This window comes from Phodopus roborovskii, unplaced genomic scaffold (assembly GCF_943737965.1).
Source record: "Phodopus roborovskii unplaced genomic scaffold, PHOROB, whole genome shotgun sequence".
Lineage (NCBI taxonomy): Eukaryota > Metazoa > Chordata > Mammalia > Rodentia > Cricetidae > Phodopus > Phodopus roborovskii.
The window spans coordinates 16487505-16504239 of NW_026126418.1; the positions used below are offsets into that span (position 1 = coordinate 16487505).

At 39.9% G+C, this 16735-nt stretch overlaps 1 protein-coding gene across 6 annotated transcripts in view; it reads right to left on the reverse strand.

Annotated features, from left to right (window-relative positions):
• Positions 1-640: 640 nt before the first annotated feature.
• Celf1 (CUGBP Elav-like family member 1) overlaps positions 641-16735 on the reverse strand; it is a 72576-nt gene continuing 56481 nt past the window's right edge. For 2 of the 6 annotated variants that reach the window (XM_051184268.1, XM_051184267.1), the window contains 8 exons: positions 14740-14901; positions 12769-12844; positions 9063-9191; positions 7910-8023; positions 6871-7056; positions 4864-5007; positions 4366-4528; positions 641-4277 (listed from right to left, as the gene is read on the reverse strand). In XM_051184268.1, the coding sequence (XP_051040225.1) occupies positions 4401-4528; positions 4864-5007; positions 6871-7056; positions 7910-8023; positions 9063-9191; positions 12769-12844; positions 14740-14901 (939 nt within the window). In that variant the 3' untranslated portion in view covers positions 641-4277; positions 4366-4400. The remainder of the gene's footprint in view (positions 4278-4365; positions 4529-4863; positions 5008-6870; positions 7057-7909; positions 8024-9062; positions 9192-12768; positions 12845-14739; positions 14902-16735) is intronic. The other 4 variants (XM_051184269.1, XM_051184266.1, XM_051184265.1 and 1 more) reach the window with 4 other exon arrangements.

Consider the following 16735-nt stretch of genomic DNA (forward strand, 5'->3'; position numbering starts at 1 on the left):
AGTGACAGTCTAAGTGCACAGGCAAACACTCTAAGGGCAATAGAGGAGAAAGTTGCCACTTCAAAATAAAACAATACAATCTAGAGGGAAAAAAAAATCAATCCCATAACAATTTAAAACATCTTCTTTGAAACCCCTTTAAATCAGTCAGTTTTTGCACAAACTATAGAAAACAGAGAGGTGAAGGTGATACATAGAAGGTGTGAAGAAACAGCAGGAAACATGCACAACTTGTTTTTTTCTGGGCATAATCTTAGTAGGAAAGGAAAAATTCAAAACAAAAAGGCAAAAACAATACAAAACCCCCCAAAAATTTCAAAGCATCACATTTTGCTGTGGAGACTGTAGGAATAAGCATGGATGTGAGCTGGTTGAGCTGTGGGGGGTGGGGGGGGAGGTCAGGTGGTGGTGGGGAACAGGACCCTAGGGCTTCCCTGCAGGGCTGCTTCAAGAAGAACTATAAAAGGAAAGCAAAAAGTTTAGCTGTGGCCTAAACCTCAGCCTCAGTGAAAAGGGAATGGGGTGGGGGTATTTCAGGTGTTTTCTGCAGTTGAGAACTCAGAAAAACAAAAATTAGTAACACATGCAGTCTCCTCAAGCCCCAAAACTATATCAGCAAAATGTGTTCAGGAGCCTCAAAGATTTTAGTGACATCGTTTATTTCATTGTTTATTTCAAAGTTGTCTTTAAAACTAAGCACACAGAGGAACAAAGCCTGGAAGCGGACTGGCTGTGTGTTCACAGGGATACAAACACCACACGGCATGTGCTAGTAGGGCTGCTCTGAGACAGTTACAAAGAATTGGAATCACAAAATCAAGTGGTTATCTTATGAAGTTCTAGAAAAATAGATTTTTTTTTATATTCAAATGCAAGTTTAAATATTTTTTCCCTTCAGCAGTCGTTCTAGCAAAACCAATTTTGGCAGCACAAAAGGGAAAAAAAAAAAAAGAAAGAAAAAAGAAAAAACAAAGAAAGAAACAAACATAATAAAATACACATCAGCATCAAAGGTCAACACAAGGTCAAAGGTGAGAGTTCAAGCATCAGAGAAGCTGAAGAGACAGGGATTTGGACGATGTACTTGACGCCACATCGACATGCTTTAGGCACAACGATGAACAAACGGCAGGAATCTAGAAAAAAAACAAACCAGAAAGAGGGAGATCCACTGAGTTACACAGAGCAATACATCCAAACAGAGAGAGAACAGGACACTCACTGTGTGCAGCCCTGAAATGAGGAGGTGGGGAAGGGCAGGGATGGGGAATGACAGGGAGGTTTGCACATGCTAACAATGGACACAGGGAAAAGTTCAAAAGGACATGGAGAACACCAAGAGAACATCCAATTGCCAGAGACAGAAGGGAACCTAAGGCTTGGATTTCCTGAAAAGCACCTACTACATCAAGACAGTCTCTGGGGTAAGCAAGGCCTCAGCTGCTTTCCCACTACCTGGTGAGACCCGAGGGGAGAGGAAACAAAAAGATGCTGACTACAGTGGAAGGGAGATTATTTAGGGTAGAAGGCCAGAGTTTCTTGCTCAATCTTAGGATGGCCCTTTGTTCCCAAGAATCCAAGCCCTAAGCTTCCACATTGGCCCTGGCCACTCATGTGAAACCCAGGAGATAGTGGTGGGCTGCAGTGAAGGCAAATCAATGGCATGATATAATTCAAGAAACAAACTACAGCAGAAAACACACTGTAAGTGAAACCTCCACACAACAGAATGGATTGCTTAAGACTTCACTTCAGTCTCCACTCTGAGCTGAGCCCTTTTACATCAAGACTTACAGGGGAGCAGCTTCTTCAACAAAACCATCTTTGGCCTGGGGAGAGAACTGTGCTCAAGGACAGTGCTATTGCTGTGCTTATGTACTGGGCAAAGGGGGAGAACAGAAGTACATGGTCTCACCAGCTGGCTGGCTGCCTGAGCACACCATGGCTCTGCTGGGGCAAGTGTTCCTTTCAGAGCCACAAGTAGGTATAAAGTATGGGGTCTGTTTCAAAGGTTGGGGGGGGGGGTCACACCTTTGCCTCTAATCTCATTAGGAAGGTGGTTTCCAAAGGTCCCAGAGTACAGGACAAATCTGTGGACAAATGGTAAAACAGGAGACAGAGGGAAGAACGTGGTGTTCTGGCCAAGGAGGAAGACAGGACAGAAGGTTAGGGAGCACAGCAGTGGCAGCACCCTAAGGAGCACAGCTCTCGCCTCGGCCGATTCACAGCATTAATGTTAGCCTTCCCCTTGGACAGGTTACCTGGGCTGCAAATGGTCACAGAAAATCAGTAGTTTCAATCATACACAGCACTCCGTGTGTACAACAATCACATTCTGGATTCTACAAAATCCTGGCCTTTTCCAGAGATATAATTTAGGTAATAAATATTCTCCACCCCGGAGCTGTATAAAACTTCTATAAAAATAGAAACAACATTCTTGGTTCCAGCTGGTTGGGATTCAGACAGAACAGTGCCTGCCCAACCTAGCATTTCTTTTTTTTTTTTTTCCTTTTTTTTTTTTTTTTCCCTTTTTAAGCTTTTTTTAATTTTTATTTTTTGCATTTATTTTTAAAAATCCCATCATTACCCTGGAAGCCTTTAGAACAGTTTTATCTTGAAACACAGAACACTTCTCTCCCATTGCGTAGAATTCAAGTTTACATGGTTCAGTTTAAGAAGTGTATTATTTCATGTTTTTTAAGAGGACAACAGACCAAACTTATCACTATGAGCAGAGAAGAGCTGTTCCAGCTTCAATGGGATAATCCAACACCAATAGCTACCTGTACAACAGCAAGATGGTCATCCCTGTATGTTACCTACAGGGACAGCATGACAAGCAGAAATGTCCCCTTCTGACTTAAAAACAGGCTAAACCCTTTCTTTTTCTAATCTCTGCTGCTAGGAGTCAAGGTTTTTAACTTGTGAGGTTTATGCTTTCAAGGACCTAGGAACCCAAACCCTGGCTGTGGCCAATAGCATATGCTTATGTGGCTACCTCTGCTCAGATGCACATTCTCAACAGTATTTCTTAGAGCAAAAGCAGAGCCCAGAGGCTGTGTGGGACACTGGAGTTAAGACCGGTGAAAGGCAGCAGGGAACTAACTGTAAGCATGATAACAAAATGACATGAGTTAATACTGAGGTAAATGAACACTAAAAACCATATGAAGCCTGTAAACGTCCTGTACTCTCTTCTGTCTCCAAGGGCAGAAGATGGGGCTAGAGTGGCTAGGAGAGGCTTGTCAGACCTTTGTAAAAACACAATCTCTGGGATACCCTCATCAAAGAGGCAACAGTGTACTTCTGAACCTTCTTGAATACTAGGCTCTGCTCAAATACAGAAAAGACCTTGATTCAGGTACATCAAGAAGCAGGTCCCTCCTCTCTCCCAGAAGGCTACTGATCACTCTGCCTGTCAACAGCACCCTTGTTTGCTAGATGCTGCAAACGCTTCTTAGATCTGCCCTCATGAAAAAATTGTGTCTGGGGAATGAGACGATATTCCTTGCTGTGGTGAACTGTCACAAACTTTCTTCAAAATAAACTGTTGGAAATGGGCAATGGTCTAATTCACACTGAAATAAACTAAGAAATGACCTCTTTGGCTGCTTCCCCCAAACAACCACCAGCCAGGCAGGGCAATACAATACCAATGGTGGACTGGGATAGCTAGTAATGGGTATCACCCTGTTATTTGCATATTTCAGACTAAATTAAGAAGTGCTTTATTTCCTGAGACTTGCAGACCCCCTTTTAGGAAAGAAGGGCAGAAATCCAGGACAAAAATCAGAAAAATAGGTGGCATAAGCTTAGCATTTCCACAGAAAGCCGCTAGTTATAAAGGGGTCTAGATGCCAAGCCACCTCATCCACTCTGCCCCTGTAGCTCCTTAGACCTTACCCACCCTTGCACTCAGGGAGAGAGACTTGGAGGATCAACTTTCTGTTCTGTTCAGTCCTCTCTCAGTGGTTTTGGGCACATTCTGATTATCTTTTAAAGCATTTCCCTCTTCCTCAGGATGGATTGGTGTTGGTCCTTCTCAACAGACTGGTTACAAACACAGCAAACTTTAAATAAAGGGAAAAGAGAAAAAAAAAAAACCAAACAAACAAAAAAAAAAAAAAAAAAAAAATGAAACGAAACAAAAAAACCCCAGGATATGGCACCTAAACTCCAAAGTAAAACACTGGAAACCAAAGCACAAACTTGTCCTCTGTACGAAGCGACACTCCCACAGAAGGCAGTAGCTGAGTCTTCAGGGCAAGCTGTGCCTGCGAGAGTGGCAGGGATCAGGGTCCAGGGCTGTCAACACACAGCCTTAGGGCTTCGAAGGATTAAGGGTGCTCCTCCCCCACTTACCAGAAGATCTTCTCCAGTCTCAGAGGGGAGCACGCTCAGTAGGGCTTGCTATCATTCTTTGAACGTTTGAGCTGTACTTTAAGCCTCTTCATTCCAATCTGAAAGCCGTTCATGGACTGGATGGCAGCTTGAGCTGAGACAGGATTGTCATAACTTACAAAACCTGTGTGGCCAAGCAGAAATTTAGGTGAGAGACTTAGTAAGGCAAAGAGTCTCATTCCTCCTCATCCAAGAAGTTATTTTATATATTCTCAAATCTCAACTGTTCTCAGCAGGTATGAAAATTCTGACAAAAGCATCAACATTAGAAACAATTAGATTCTCAGTGGTACCACCTTTGAACCAAGTCCACCTCCACTACAGGTAAAAGTGAAGCTCAAAAAGAGTATGCTCTCCCGAGGTCAAACTCAAAATCAGCTTCCTCTGAATTTGTCAGCAGCTCCTTTCTCAGTGGCAAAATACTTAATCCCATTCTGATACCAAGAGAAGTCAACATACCAAAACACTTGCTCAAGTTTGTTTGCTTGTCTATGAAAACCTTGGCAGACACGACATTCCCAAAGGGCATAAACATCTGCAGCAGGTCCTGGTCTCCAAACTCCTGGGGCAGGTGATAGATGAACAGGTTGGCTCCCTCTGGACCTTCAAATATCCATTGATTGGAAGAGTTATCAGTGTTAATGTTCATCAGCCAGGGCCTATGGTTTCTCATTCCCATCTATACTAACACTAGCAAAAAATCCAACAAATTTATTCTTTGAGGGGAACTAAACAGATTCTCTCAATACAAGAAACCTAGCAGTAAATTCAAAATTAGATTTCTCCCTTTGCATATGACATCTTTTCGATTTTTTTTTTTTTTTTAAATCTTTGTTTTGTTTTGGTTTTTGAGACAGGGTTTCTCTGTCTAACAGCTCTGGTAGTCCTTGAACTTACAGAGATCCACCTGATTCTGCCTTCCAAGTGCTAGGATTAAAGTCATATTTTTCAAGATAGGGTCTCTCTGGCTGTCCTGTAACTATACACCAGGCTGGCTGCCTCAAACTGCCTCTCAAATGCTAGGATTAAAAGCATGCACCACTATTCCTGGTTCATGGAAGGACATTAAAGTCCCACCTTGCTAGAGAGGGTATATAGGGATTAGAAAGGTAGATCTGCATGTACAGTAGTAAAAGAGAAACTAGAGCCCACATGGGAATAAGGAAAAGGAAGTAAAATGGGTTATATAGTCAAAACAAGTTTCAGCATGTAATCCTTCCACTTAGGAGCCTGAGACAGGAGGATCAACAAATTCAGGGTCTGCCTCAACAAAATTCAGGTTTCAAAGCCAGGTGGTGTGTGCCTTTAACCCCAGTGCTCAGGAGGCAGAGGTCAGCCTGGTCTACAGAGTGAGTTTCAGGACAGCCAGGGTTGTTATACAACCTTGTCTCCGGGCAAACAAGACAAACAAGTAAAACCGAAAAACAAAAACAAGGTTTCTGGATACTAAAGGTGTAACAACAGGCTGGTATGGCCAAGTCAAGAATGGGAGTAGGAAACAACAGTGGGATGCCAGGGAGTTTCTAGAAGGTTTTTATAAATGTTCCCCCATTACAGTAGTATAAACTCTTAAGCTTTATACCAAAATGAATAAATTTTGAATTTGAGCATACCTAAACTGTACCCTAAAAGAAAGAAGACTTAAAATGTGCCTATGTTCAATACTAAACTCATAGTAGAGTATACTTTCTTTACTTGCACTATTATTTTCTAATTAATGAAGAGTGACAATAAATAACAATCCAGCCATTCTCCAGCCACGCATGTCTCCTACTTGTTACCAAACACACAGCCCTTTTCTGCCTCCAGGACCATACACTTGCCATTTCTGTGCCACTACTACTCTTCCTCCTACATACACACTTGGTTTGCTTTCTCACATCTTCAAGGTCTCTTAATACTAGTTCACACATGAAAGTCAAAAAGGCTACTTGTTTTTTTACATTAGTGCCTAAACCTATCAAGTTGTGGTTATAAAAATCCAGTCAAACCGGAATACTAAGGTGCTTGCAGGAACACTGTCTAAAAAGTCTCTCCTAAATTTAATTTCCTTGAAAGTATATATTTCTCATTCCATCAAACCTAATGACTATCTCACTCTATCCTATCACATTTCAGTATCTCATTTAGGACGTTCTTTAATCAGAAAGGAAAATGTCAAATGATTTCCTAAAAGGGACACTCAAGACAATCCTGACAGATTTATAACCCAGAGAAGACTTAACTAAAGAAGATTCTTGTCACATGACCAGATGCAGTAATTACAGTGTCTATTTCTTTGTTTAAAAACTAAGCTCCATCCTAAGAGGATCTATAAGCATTCTTATCCCTTCCACCCCTAAATTGCAAAAGCACTGCACTTCATAGTTGTTCCCAGTCTGTTCTTGGCCTTGGCTAGACAAAGTTTAGTCTGACCACCTAGATTCTGTTGCCCCAAATCTCACCTTCCAGCTCTGGTGCACTTACCTTCCTTCTGGCTTCCAGCAGCACCAATACTCTGCTGTGTCAATAAATTCTGGTTGTACAGAGTGGGGAGTGCTGCAGCAGCATATTGCTGGATACCAGAATAAGCCTGGGTGAGGGCCTCCATGGTGCTCCCGGTGCCATTGGAAAGGCCACTGCTGCCCAGACCACCATTCAATGCAGCCATTCCTTTGTTGGAGGAAGAAACAAGGTTAATATAATGGAAAGTTTTAATTGATGCTGAAGATAGATAAGTTACTAGAAAATGGATCCCTCCCCCCAAAATTTGCCCTTTCATCTCCCACTGACTGAGACTATTATCTGAGTGGTCCCATTTCAGGACACTTCACTAGGCTTTAATGTTTATGCAAACATTACAAAGTCTACACCTCATCTCGTTTTCTAGCACATGGAAAAACTGACACCATTCACAAATGCCTATCTGCATTTTTCACCTTTGGCTATTCTATCTCTTGTTCATACAAAGCTGGAATATGGTAAAGTCAGCCCCAGAACCAGGGGCTTATAAGATGGGAGTATATGCTATCATTAAAATAGCACCTAGCATTTACTGAGCATGTCCCGTGTGCCAGGAACTTAACTAAATGTGTTCACTAGCCCCTTTGCCTATGTTCTTATTTGTTTGTTTGTTGATTGTTTTTTCTTTTTTAAACCCAGGCCCTCTGGAAGAGTAGCTGGTGCTCTTAACAGCTGAACATCTATCTCTCTAGCTGCTCATTTAATATTTTTATTTTTTGGTTTTTCAAAACAGTTTCTCTGTGTAGCCCTGCATGTCCTGGAACTCACTATGTAGATTGGCCTGGGCTCAAACTCACAGAGATCTGCCTGCCTCTGCCTCCTGAGTGCTGGGATTAAAGGCGTGCACCACAACCGCCTGGCATCATTAAACTTAAGAACCCTTCAAAGTGTTCTATTATTTTACTTTATATATAACCAACACAATTATTCTATAGGTACTGGGTTAGTTTATGATGTGCCAATTATAAAAGTAACCAGATGACAATCAAGAGCTACCCATTACCTGCCAAAGAGCCAACATTGAGGCCAGCTGTTGCTCCAGCTAATGTTTGCAGGGCTCCAAGTGAGGCTATGGGGTTGACAGAGTTACTGCTGCTGGAGCTCGGTGAAGACCCTGCTATTAGAAATCCAGGAGTTAAATTATCACTTGCCTTCTCTTGCCAATAGGAACCAAAGCACAAGAATGATCCTATCTAACTCTTCTATTTGGAAAAGGGGTTCTGCTATCACTGAATTACTGGGTAAAAGTGCTTGGCCACCAACCCCAAGGACCTGAACCCCATTCCTGGACACACACTTTCTGCAAGTTGTCCTCTGGCTGCTTCATAGGTAATGTGGCATGTGCATATTCTTACATTCATAAATGAGCACATGTGCAAACACATACACATAATATTTAAAATTTTTATTTTATTTAAAATTGTATAGATATGTAGGTGTATAAAAGTGTATATATACATGTGAACAAAGCTTGCAGACTAGAAAAAAGATGAATTTTCTGGCTGTTGTGAGTTGTCTACCAAGCTCAGGTCTGCTCAAAGACCACTAGATGTCATTAATCACAAAACCACCTCTCCTGCTGCAATAATTTTTTTTTTTTTTGATTTTTCAAGACAGGGTTTCTCTGTATTGCTTTGGAGCCTGTCCTGTAACTTGCTCTGTAGACCAGACTGGCTTTGACTCACAGAGATCCACCTGCTTCTGCCTCCAGAGTACTGAGATTAATAAAGGCATGTGCCACCAATGCCTGGCTTAGTTTAAATTTTTTAATAAAGAGCAAAAACAAGCAAAAAGTACAAAAAGAGTGTGACTTACAAAAAAAAAAAAAAAAAAAAAAAAAAAGTGTGACCCAACAAATCTTTAATCCAGCACTTGGGAGGCAGAGGGAGAAGGATCTCTTTCAAGTTCAAGGCCACCCTGATCTATAAACTGAGTCTAGAGTTTGTGAGCCAGGAGTCACAAAGACAAAGATTCTGCCTCAAAGAACAAAATGGGGAAAAGGAGGGGGATACCAAGACCTGTGAATCTTTGCTCATAATACAATCCACTTGTACATATGCTCATTCCTTTCCAAGATGGCATGCCCATTCCCTTAGACTCTGTCTTCAAACTGAGGGTCTGTCCAAGAAACACAATGCTCCCTATTGGCCCCTTACCTGAACTAGTGAGTACGCTGAGAGGGCTGCTGGATGTGGTGAGGGCATTGGTACCACTTGGTGTGTTCTGAGCTGCACTAGCTGCAGCAGCTAGTGCAGCCAAATTCTGTAGCTGCATTGCATTTAACCCTGCAATATCCAGAAAAAGACATTAACCAGCAGATTAGATGCCCAATGTTACTTTAGCAATGACTGAAAACTGGTCCCAAACAAAGAGGAACTATTCTATGTAAGAATATACTTACTTTCTATATTTTCCATAATTTACTATAGGGCTCCAAAAGGTACAGCTATCATTCAGTAAGAAAACTTTAAAATGCTGGGGTTCTACAACTAAACACTGAGCTGAACTCCTGGAAGCCAGTTGCAGACAGGGAGGAGCTCATGGACCCCAGTCTGATTGCTGGAAACCAGCATAGGGCCCACCCAGACCTTCTGAACGTGGGTGTCAGTTAGGAGGCCTGGCAATCTATGGAGCCTCTGATAGTGGATCAGTATTTGGTAGCCCATTCCATGTAGATGGACACCCTTTCAGCCTAAACACATAGGAAAAGTGATGGGAAATGTCATTCTGTAAATATGTTTTCTTATTGCTTAATGAATAAAGCACTATTGGCCAATAGAGAAGCAGCAAGATAGGTGGGACTTAGGAGAGGTGAAGGATTCTTGGAAATGTAGTAGAGTCATGATGTGATCTCAGAAGAGGACAAGGGTCTGGCATTATCGGTAGATAAGACCATGTAGAAATACTTAAATTGAGAGAAATGAGTTAATATTTAAAGACAAAGCTAGTCAATAAGAAACACTAGTAACAGACCAACAGTTTTATAAATAATAACGTTTCTGTGTGTTATTTTGGGACTGACTTGGCAATGGGAGCAGGCTGGGCGGGAAAGTGCTAGTAACAAAATGGCGCCTGCAACGTGGGTATGAAGAACTTACACTTAAAACTTGACAAAAACTTTTAAAAAAGAGTATTTTAAAAATAAATGAACAAAGGCACAGCTTCTTGGTAGCAGCATTTTCTTGAGTAAGCTCTTTTTCCCAGGCATTAAGAGACACTAGCGGCTTGTTTAAGAGCGGCTCCCTGATTTCCATAAGCGGCCAAATAGAGTAATAAAAAAGCCATGGAAAAATGAAAAAATACACAGAGTCTGGATGCTATATACTATGTCTTTAAATTGCTTGTTTGCCAAGGAAAGAGCTACAGCTGCTAAAATACATTTGATTATAAATGCTGCTAAGTTAATCCACCTTATATATTTTGGAAATGCTTTGACTTGTAACTTAAGTCTAAGGACAGGTTACTTGGGAAAAGAATTTCTACTTTTGTTTCCACAAAAAATAAAAAGCTGTAAACTCCTTCCAGACTAATATGTTTTGATAAAGTAAACCCCTTTAACCAGTGTCCCAGGTGATCTAGCATCTAAACAGCTGAGAGGAGACAGTCTTACAGACTACTTGTTTCATGGAAGAGTCTGTCAGACCTTCTGCAGAACACAGAAAAAAAATGACTGACAAACTGGCAACACAGCTGGGACAGTTTGAATTTCCTACTTTGTTGAGAAAACTGCCAGACACACTATGGCCTATGGGCCAAAGATGGATGTGCCAATTTACAGAAGAATTTTGGGTAACCGTCTAGGTAGCGTGATGTTTCTGTCATTTCTAGAGTTTATATATTATCCTTTTATGGTCTTTGATGGAGTTGAAGACAGATAGTTATGGTTATAGTTTTCCTTAGTTAGGATTAAAGATAAATTACATTGAGATTTTAGATTCACAATGATAAGATAGATGATGGAATATTTTCTTTAAATCTTGCTAAATGTTAATGAACTAAAATCTGTTAACTATAGTTAACTGTTTTGTTATATATTTTATTATATTAAAGCCCTTCTTTTTATTTTGACAGAAAAGAGGAGATGATGAGAGATGTCATTCTGTAAATACATTTTTGTTATTGGTTAATGAATAAAGCACTGTTGGCCAATAGAAAAGCAAGATAGGTGGGACTAGGAGAGATGGAGGATTCTGGGAAATGTAGGAGAGCTTCAATATGACCTCAGGAGGAGAGGACTCAAGTCTGGCATTCTTGGTAGGATAAGACCATGTAAAAATACTTAGATAGAAATGAGTTAATACTTAAGACAGAGCTGGCCAATAAGAAATACTAGTAACAGGCCAACAGTTTCCTAATAAAATCTGTGTGTTATTTTGGGACTGATGTGGCAGTGGGACCAGGCTGGTGGGAAAGTGCTTGTTACAGGGGAGGGCTTAGGCCCTTCTCCAAATGATATGACAGACTTTGGAGATCTACCATGGGAGACATCACCATTCCCGGGAAGAAGAAAGGGGATGGGATAGGAGTTGATGGGGTGCTGGAGAGGAAGGGAGAGGGAACTGGGATTGACATGTAAAAAAAAAAGCTTGTTTCTAATTTAAATTTTAAAAAATTAAAATTCTGGGGTTCTAATTCAGTGATATGACACGTTACCACGCATGAGGCCTTGGGTTCTCTCCACAGCCAGGAGGAAAAGAGAAGAAACTTACAACCACTTCTTTGGAGAAGAGTTTGCTAATCCATTAGCAATGGCACTCTAAATGAGCACTAATACAGAAGTGGGCCAAATTAAATAAGGAACATACCTGTGACCTATCATGGGGCCAGGAACTCAAGGGACAGTACAAAATGTTACAGAGGAGCACTGAAGAGGTACAATGAGTTCTTGAAGGCTTCATGGGAGTAACAGGAAAGAACAGTAATAGAAGGAATAAAGAAAGTGCTGCCACTTTAACAGTAAATTAATCATCAGAAGATGGCAGGAAAAAAATGTGAGGGAAAGAATTGTAAGTAAAATCTTGGTAACACACAGTAAGAACAAATTTGACTATGTAGAGGAACCCTGTCTCAAAAAAACTAAAAATCCAAACCCAACCCAACCCAAAACCAAAAAGAATAAATCTGAATTATGCTGTGGATTTTGTAAAGCATTTTACTAGAGGACACACAGACTATCAGAAGGGGGGAAAGTAAAAACACCATACATTATAATTTAATAATTTCCCCAAAACACAGAAAACTAAATTCCCTAGAACAAAACCAATCACTATCTAAACTTCAAAATGCAGTCCCCTTTCTCAATGTGTATGCTTAGCTACACTCCACTGCACAGAGTACAGGCACAGGTTGCCTCTTTAGACTTTTCTGTTAGCCAATACCTCATGTCTCTAATACTTCATTCTGCTACAAACCATGTTATTTATAATCTACATTTTCTATGTATCTTTTTGTTTTGTTTTTTTCTAAGACTTCATGTATCTTAACAGCAACAACAGCATGAATTCAGAAATACAAAAAACTCCTTGGTACTAGCAGCTTTGGGTTACTGAATGTTTCTTCATATACAGCTCTTGGGAGTTTTTTATGCATTTAATTGGCCTAACCCTGGGTGGTCCCTAAGGGCTCTTGGCATCTTCCTTTCCCAACAGTGACTTAGAATGAGGTATACCAGACAACTTCAGAGTATAGAGGCACCAACCAACAATATAGCTACATAACAGAAACAAGAAATCTGAGTCCCTAGGTAGTCGCTTTATGTAACCAGTGAAAAAGTTTTGGCAGCCATGGCACAAAACTCTTAGATTGAGGCAGCTGTCTGCTGGCCTGTGTGCTGTGGCTCCTCTGCAGCAGTGAAGTACTTACCTCCCATTGGGTGGAGGCTGCTCAGGGTGTTGAGGTTCCCAGAGGAGGCAGTCTGCTGAAGGAGCTGCAAATAAAGCTAGACATTACACCAAAAAACAGAACAAGAGTGAGAGTGAGGGCTGGTTCTGCATCTGGGATAACTCTACAGCACAGCAAAGCAAGAGTGCAGAGGCCCCCAGAGAGAAGAAAGTCAAAGACAAGATCCCAACAAAAATGCAAGGCTAATGACTACACCCAACAAAAGCAACACAGCTAAAACCCCAGCTAAGAAGATTGTTCACTGGGATAGTGAGCTAAGCTCATCTCTGGGCAGAATACAGCACAGCAAAGAACAAAAGTAGCATAGAGAAATAAGCTAAATCCAAACGCCAGCACATCTTATAGGTTATGGGCCATTTCTAGTTTCTTTCTCTCCCATGTTCTCCTAGTGAGATCAATGTATCATATTCTTTAGGTTACAAATATTACTAGTTTATTTTATTATTACTTTGTTGTTGTTTGAGACAGGTTCAAAATATATAGTGATGGCTGGCTTTAAAAAAAAAAAAAAAAAAAAAAAAAACATGTAGACCAGGCTAGGATTAAAGGAATATAATACTATACCCAGCCTTCCACTTAATGATTTTAAACTAGTGTAGTTGAGACAGGGTCTCTCTTTTATGTAGCTCTGGCTGTCCTAGAACTATATAGACCAGGCTGGCCTCAAATTCAGAGATCTGCCTGACTCTGTCACTGACTACTGCAATTAAAAGCATTATAACACCTGGCTGGAGATCATTCTCAAAGCATTAATCTAGTGGAAAACTACAATATTCCTGAACTTATGTAATGTCCCTAGCTCTAAATAATTTACTCTACTGAAATATGTAATAAACTTTATCTTTTTCCTATCTGATTTTAGACATACTAGCTTAAAAAATTAGTAGTTTTATTTATTTATTGGACAACAGAGATGTCATCTTTGCTGTTTCCATATAGCATTGGTATCTAAAAGAATGAGGAATGATTGACTGTATCCAAACTCTCCATACAGATTTAAAGTTCCACCAATTACAGCTTGAGAGACCTTGTCTTTTTCTCTGAGACAAGGCTTCAGGTTGGGCAGGAACTCACTGTGCATCACAGGCTGACCTAGAACTCCTGATCTTCCTGCCATGGACTCCCAAGCACTGAAACTATACTCATGTGCTGCTATGCTCAAAGATGTCCTTTTCCTTTGTGCCTCACAAGTCTAATAATACCCTGTGAGATCATTACTGACTATAAATTAAATAATTAGAGCTGCACCTTCTTTTAGATTGTATGACTCAAAGTCATGGAGAAACCAATTAAAGGAAACCTGTTTACAATTTGACAAATGCAACAAATATGTACCTGTAATTCTCATTTACTAGTATTCATTTTAATCTCAGGATTTTTCCGTCTGCTGAAAGATATATTTATCACGATTTTAGGGAAGACGCAATAAAAATTTTTGATGAGCTGGGTGGTGGTTGGTGCACACCTTTAATTACAGCACTCTGGAGACAGAGGCAGGTGGATCTGAGTTCAGACCAGCCTGGCCTACAAAGGGAGTTCCAGGCCAGCCAGAGTCTCAGAAAGAAACTCTGTCTTGAAAATAAAACAAAATAAAAAAAGATTCTGATAATGCCCATCACATCTTGTAGATAGAGACATAAAAAATGATGCTGAATAACAAAGATTTTTCCTAAGCATTTCTCTTGGAGTCAGGGAAACATGAGACATTTATAATCTTTAAATTAAAGTCATGATTTCACTTTACTTGTAGCAAGTGCCTCAAGATTAAACCATAAAGGAGAAATACACTACTTAAATGAGACTGTCTAAATTTTTATGTAAATTCTCTACATGTCCAAAGTTGCAAATGCCACTGTTTGTTAGCTAGAGACATCAGAAGAAGAAACAGATGGGAGCTTGCACAGTATGCAGAAAGCAAATCACACAACTCACTGCTAAGTACTGGGGCCCAAGAGTATTCAGACTAGCCAGGTTTCCCCACACAGATGCTGCACTGATCTGTTGCATCTGCTGCTGGAGCTGCTGGGCCATTCTCTTCTGTTCTTTGTCCTTCTGGGTGTCAGCAAATTTTACCACCATGGGAGATGAGCAACCCTATGAAAACATCAAAACCAAAGGATCAAATTCCTTATTTTGGGGTAGGAGGATGACTCAGTGAGTAAAGGGGGTTATAGAAAGCATGATGACCTGAACCTGAGCCCTCAAACCCAGAATGAAGGGAAAACCAACCTCTACAAATTGCCCGATTTCTGCATTTATATTGTGGATGGACAGGAATATACAGGGACACAGAATTTAAAACAACAAAACTTCCTTCTGGGTTGGGAGAGAATATGAAGGCTGCATTCTAATTTTCACACCCCTAAATGGCTTTTTTGATAGATAGTAGTGGCAAAATACTATTAATAATAATCATTTTCTGTTTATTATTTCTAAAACAGGGAGATCTTACTATGTTGCTAAACTTGATTCTTAACTACTGGGTTTAAAGTATTCCTCCTGCCTTAGCCTCAATCACTGGGTCTGTAAGTATTCACCATATCTAATGTGGGTACTAAGAACTTCCACTTAAAACTTGACAAAAGCTTAAAAAGATTTAAAAAAAAAAAAAAAAGAACAGAGATAAACAAGATTTCTTGATAGTATCATTTTTCTCAGGTGGGCTCTGTTTTGCTAGAGACAGGCAGAGATTTGAGTGGCTCCTTTGAGGGAGGTTTCCTTAGTCTTAGGAGAAAAAAAGAAACAGGATAAACTGGTTTTAAAAAGTAAGGGAGGGATGGAGGGAGGCAAGCAGGGAAGGTGAATAGCTGGGTATGGTGGCACAGTTAAGGCAGAGGCAAGCAAATCTGTGATTTCAAAGCAAACCTGGTGTACAGTGAATTCTAGGGCATCCAAAGTAACACAGAAACACTGACTCAAAAAGTGGAAAAATAGAAATAAAATAAATAGAGTAATAAAAAAGCCACCTAAAGATGGGAAATATACAGAGAGTCTGGATATTGTATGCTATTGTGCTGTCTTTAAACTGCTCAATTGCTAAGGAAGGAACAACAACTGCTAAAATACACTTGATCATCAATGCTGCTAAATTAATTGAACTTAAATATTTTAAAAATGCTTTGACTTAAAATTTTAATTCTAAGGACAGGTTACTGGGGAAAAGAATTTCTATTTCTGTTTCCACAGAAAATGAAAAGCTATGATTCCTTCCAGAATAACATGATTTGATCAAACAAGACCCCCTGAAGCAGTGTCCCAGATGATCCAACATTCAAAACATCTGGGACAAGGCAGCCTTGCAGACTATTACAGCCAGGATTTCTGTGTCTTAGGATCCCCAAGACAGCACCCCCTAACAGCAGGAAGCAGTTTGGAAAGAACAGTGCCCAAATTCCCAAATATTGTTTATAAATGTTTGTTTTCATTTAAATGGGGTTGGTTATAAATGGTTAATGATCACAATCAATCTCTTTTTAAAGGTAAAAAGGGGATTATGGTATAGAAATGAATACTTTGTTTTGGAATGGATTTTCATTTATTGATACAAATTTAAGGTCAATTTTATGATATGTATATTTCTCATTTAAGTATTATGTATATGACCTATTTAAAAATGTAATGTATAATTAAGTGCAGATTGTAGATAGTTACCTATAATAAATCAAAACTTACAGTTAAATTTATTAGGTTTTTACAGATATGTAGTTATATTTCAATTGGATAGGCATTCTTCAAACCTTTCAAAGACCTACAAAATATGGCATTTAAAATGGTTTAGGGTTTTTGACAGTGACACATAACTGCTCCTGGCAATACCATCTGCATCAGAAAGGAAGAAACTTTTTATGAAATTTGTTTCCAATATGGCAAAACAAGCCATTTAGGCAAGATACTGCTTTTGTCTGGACTATTTGGCTTTATGCTGTAT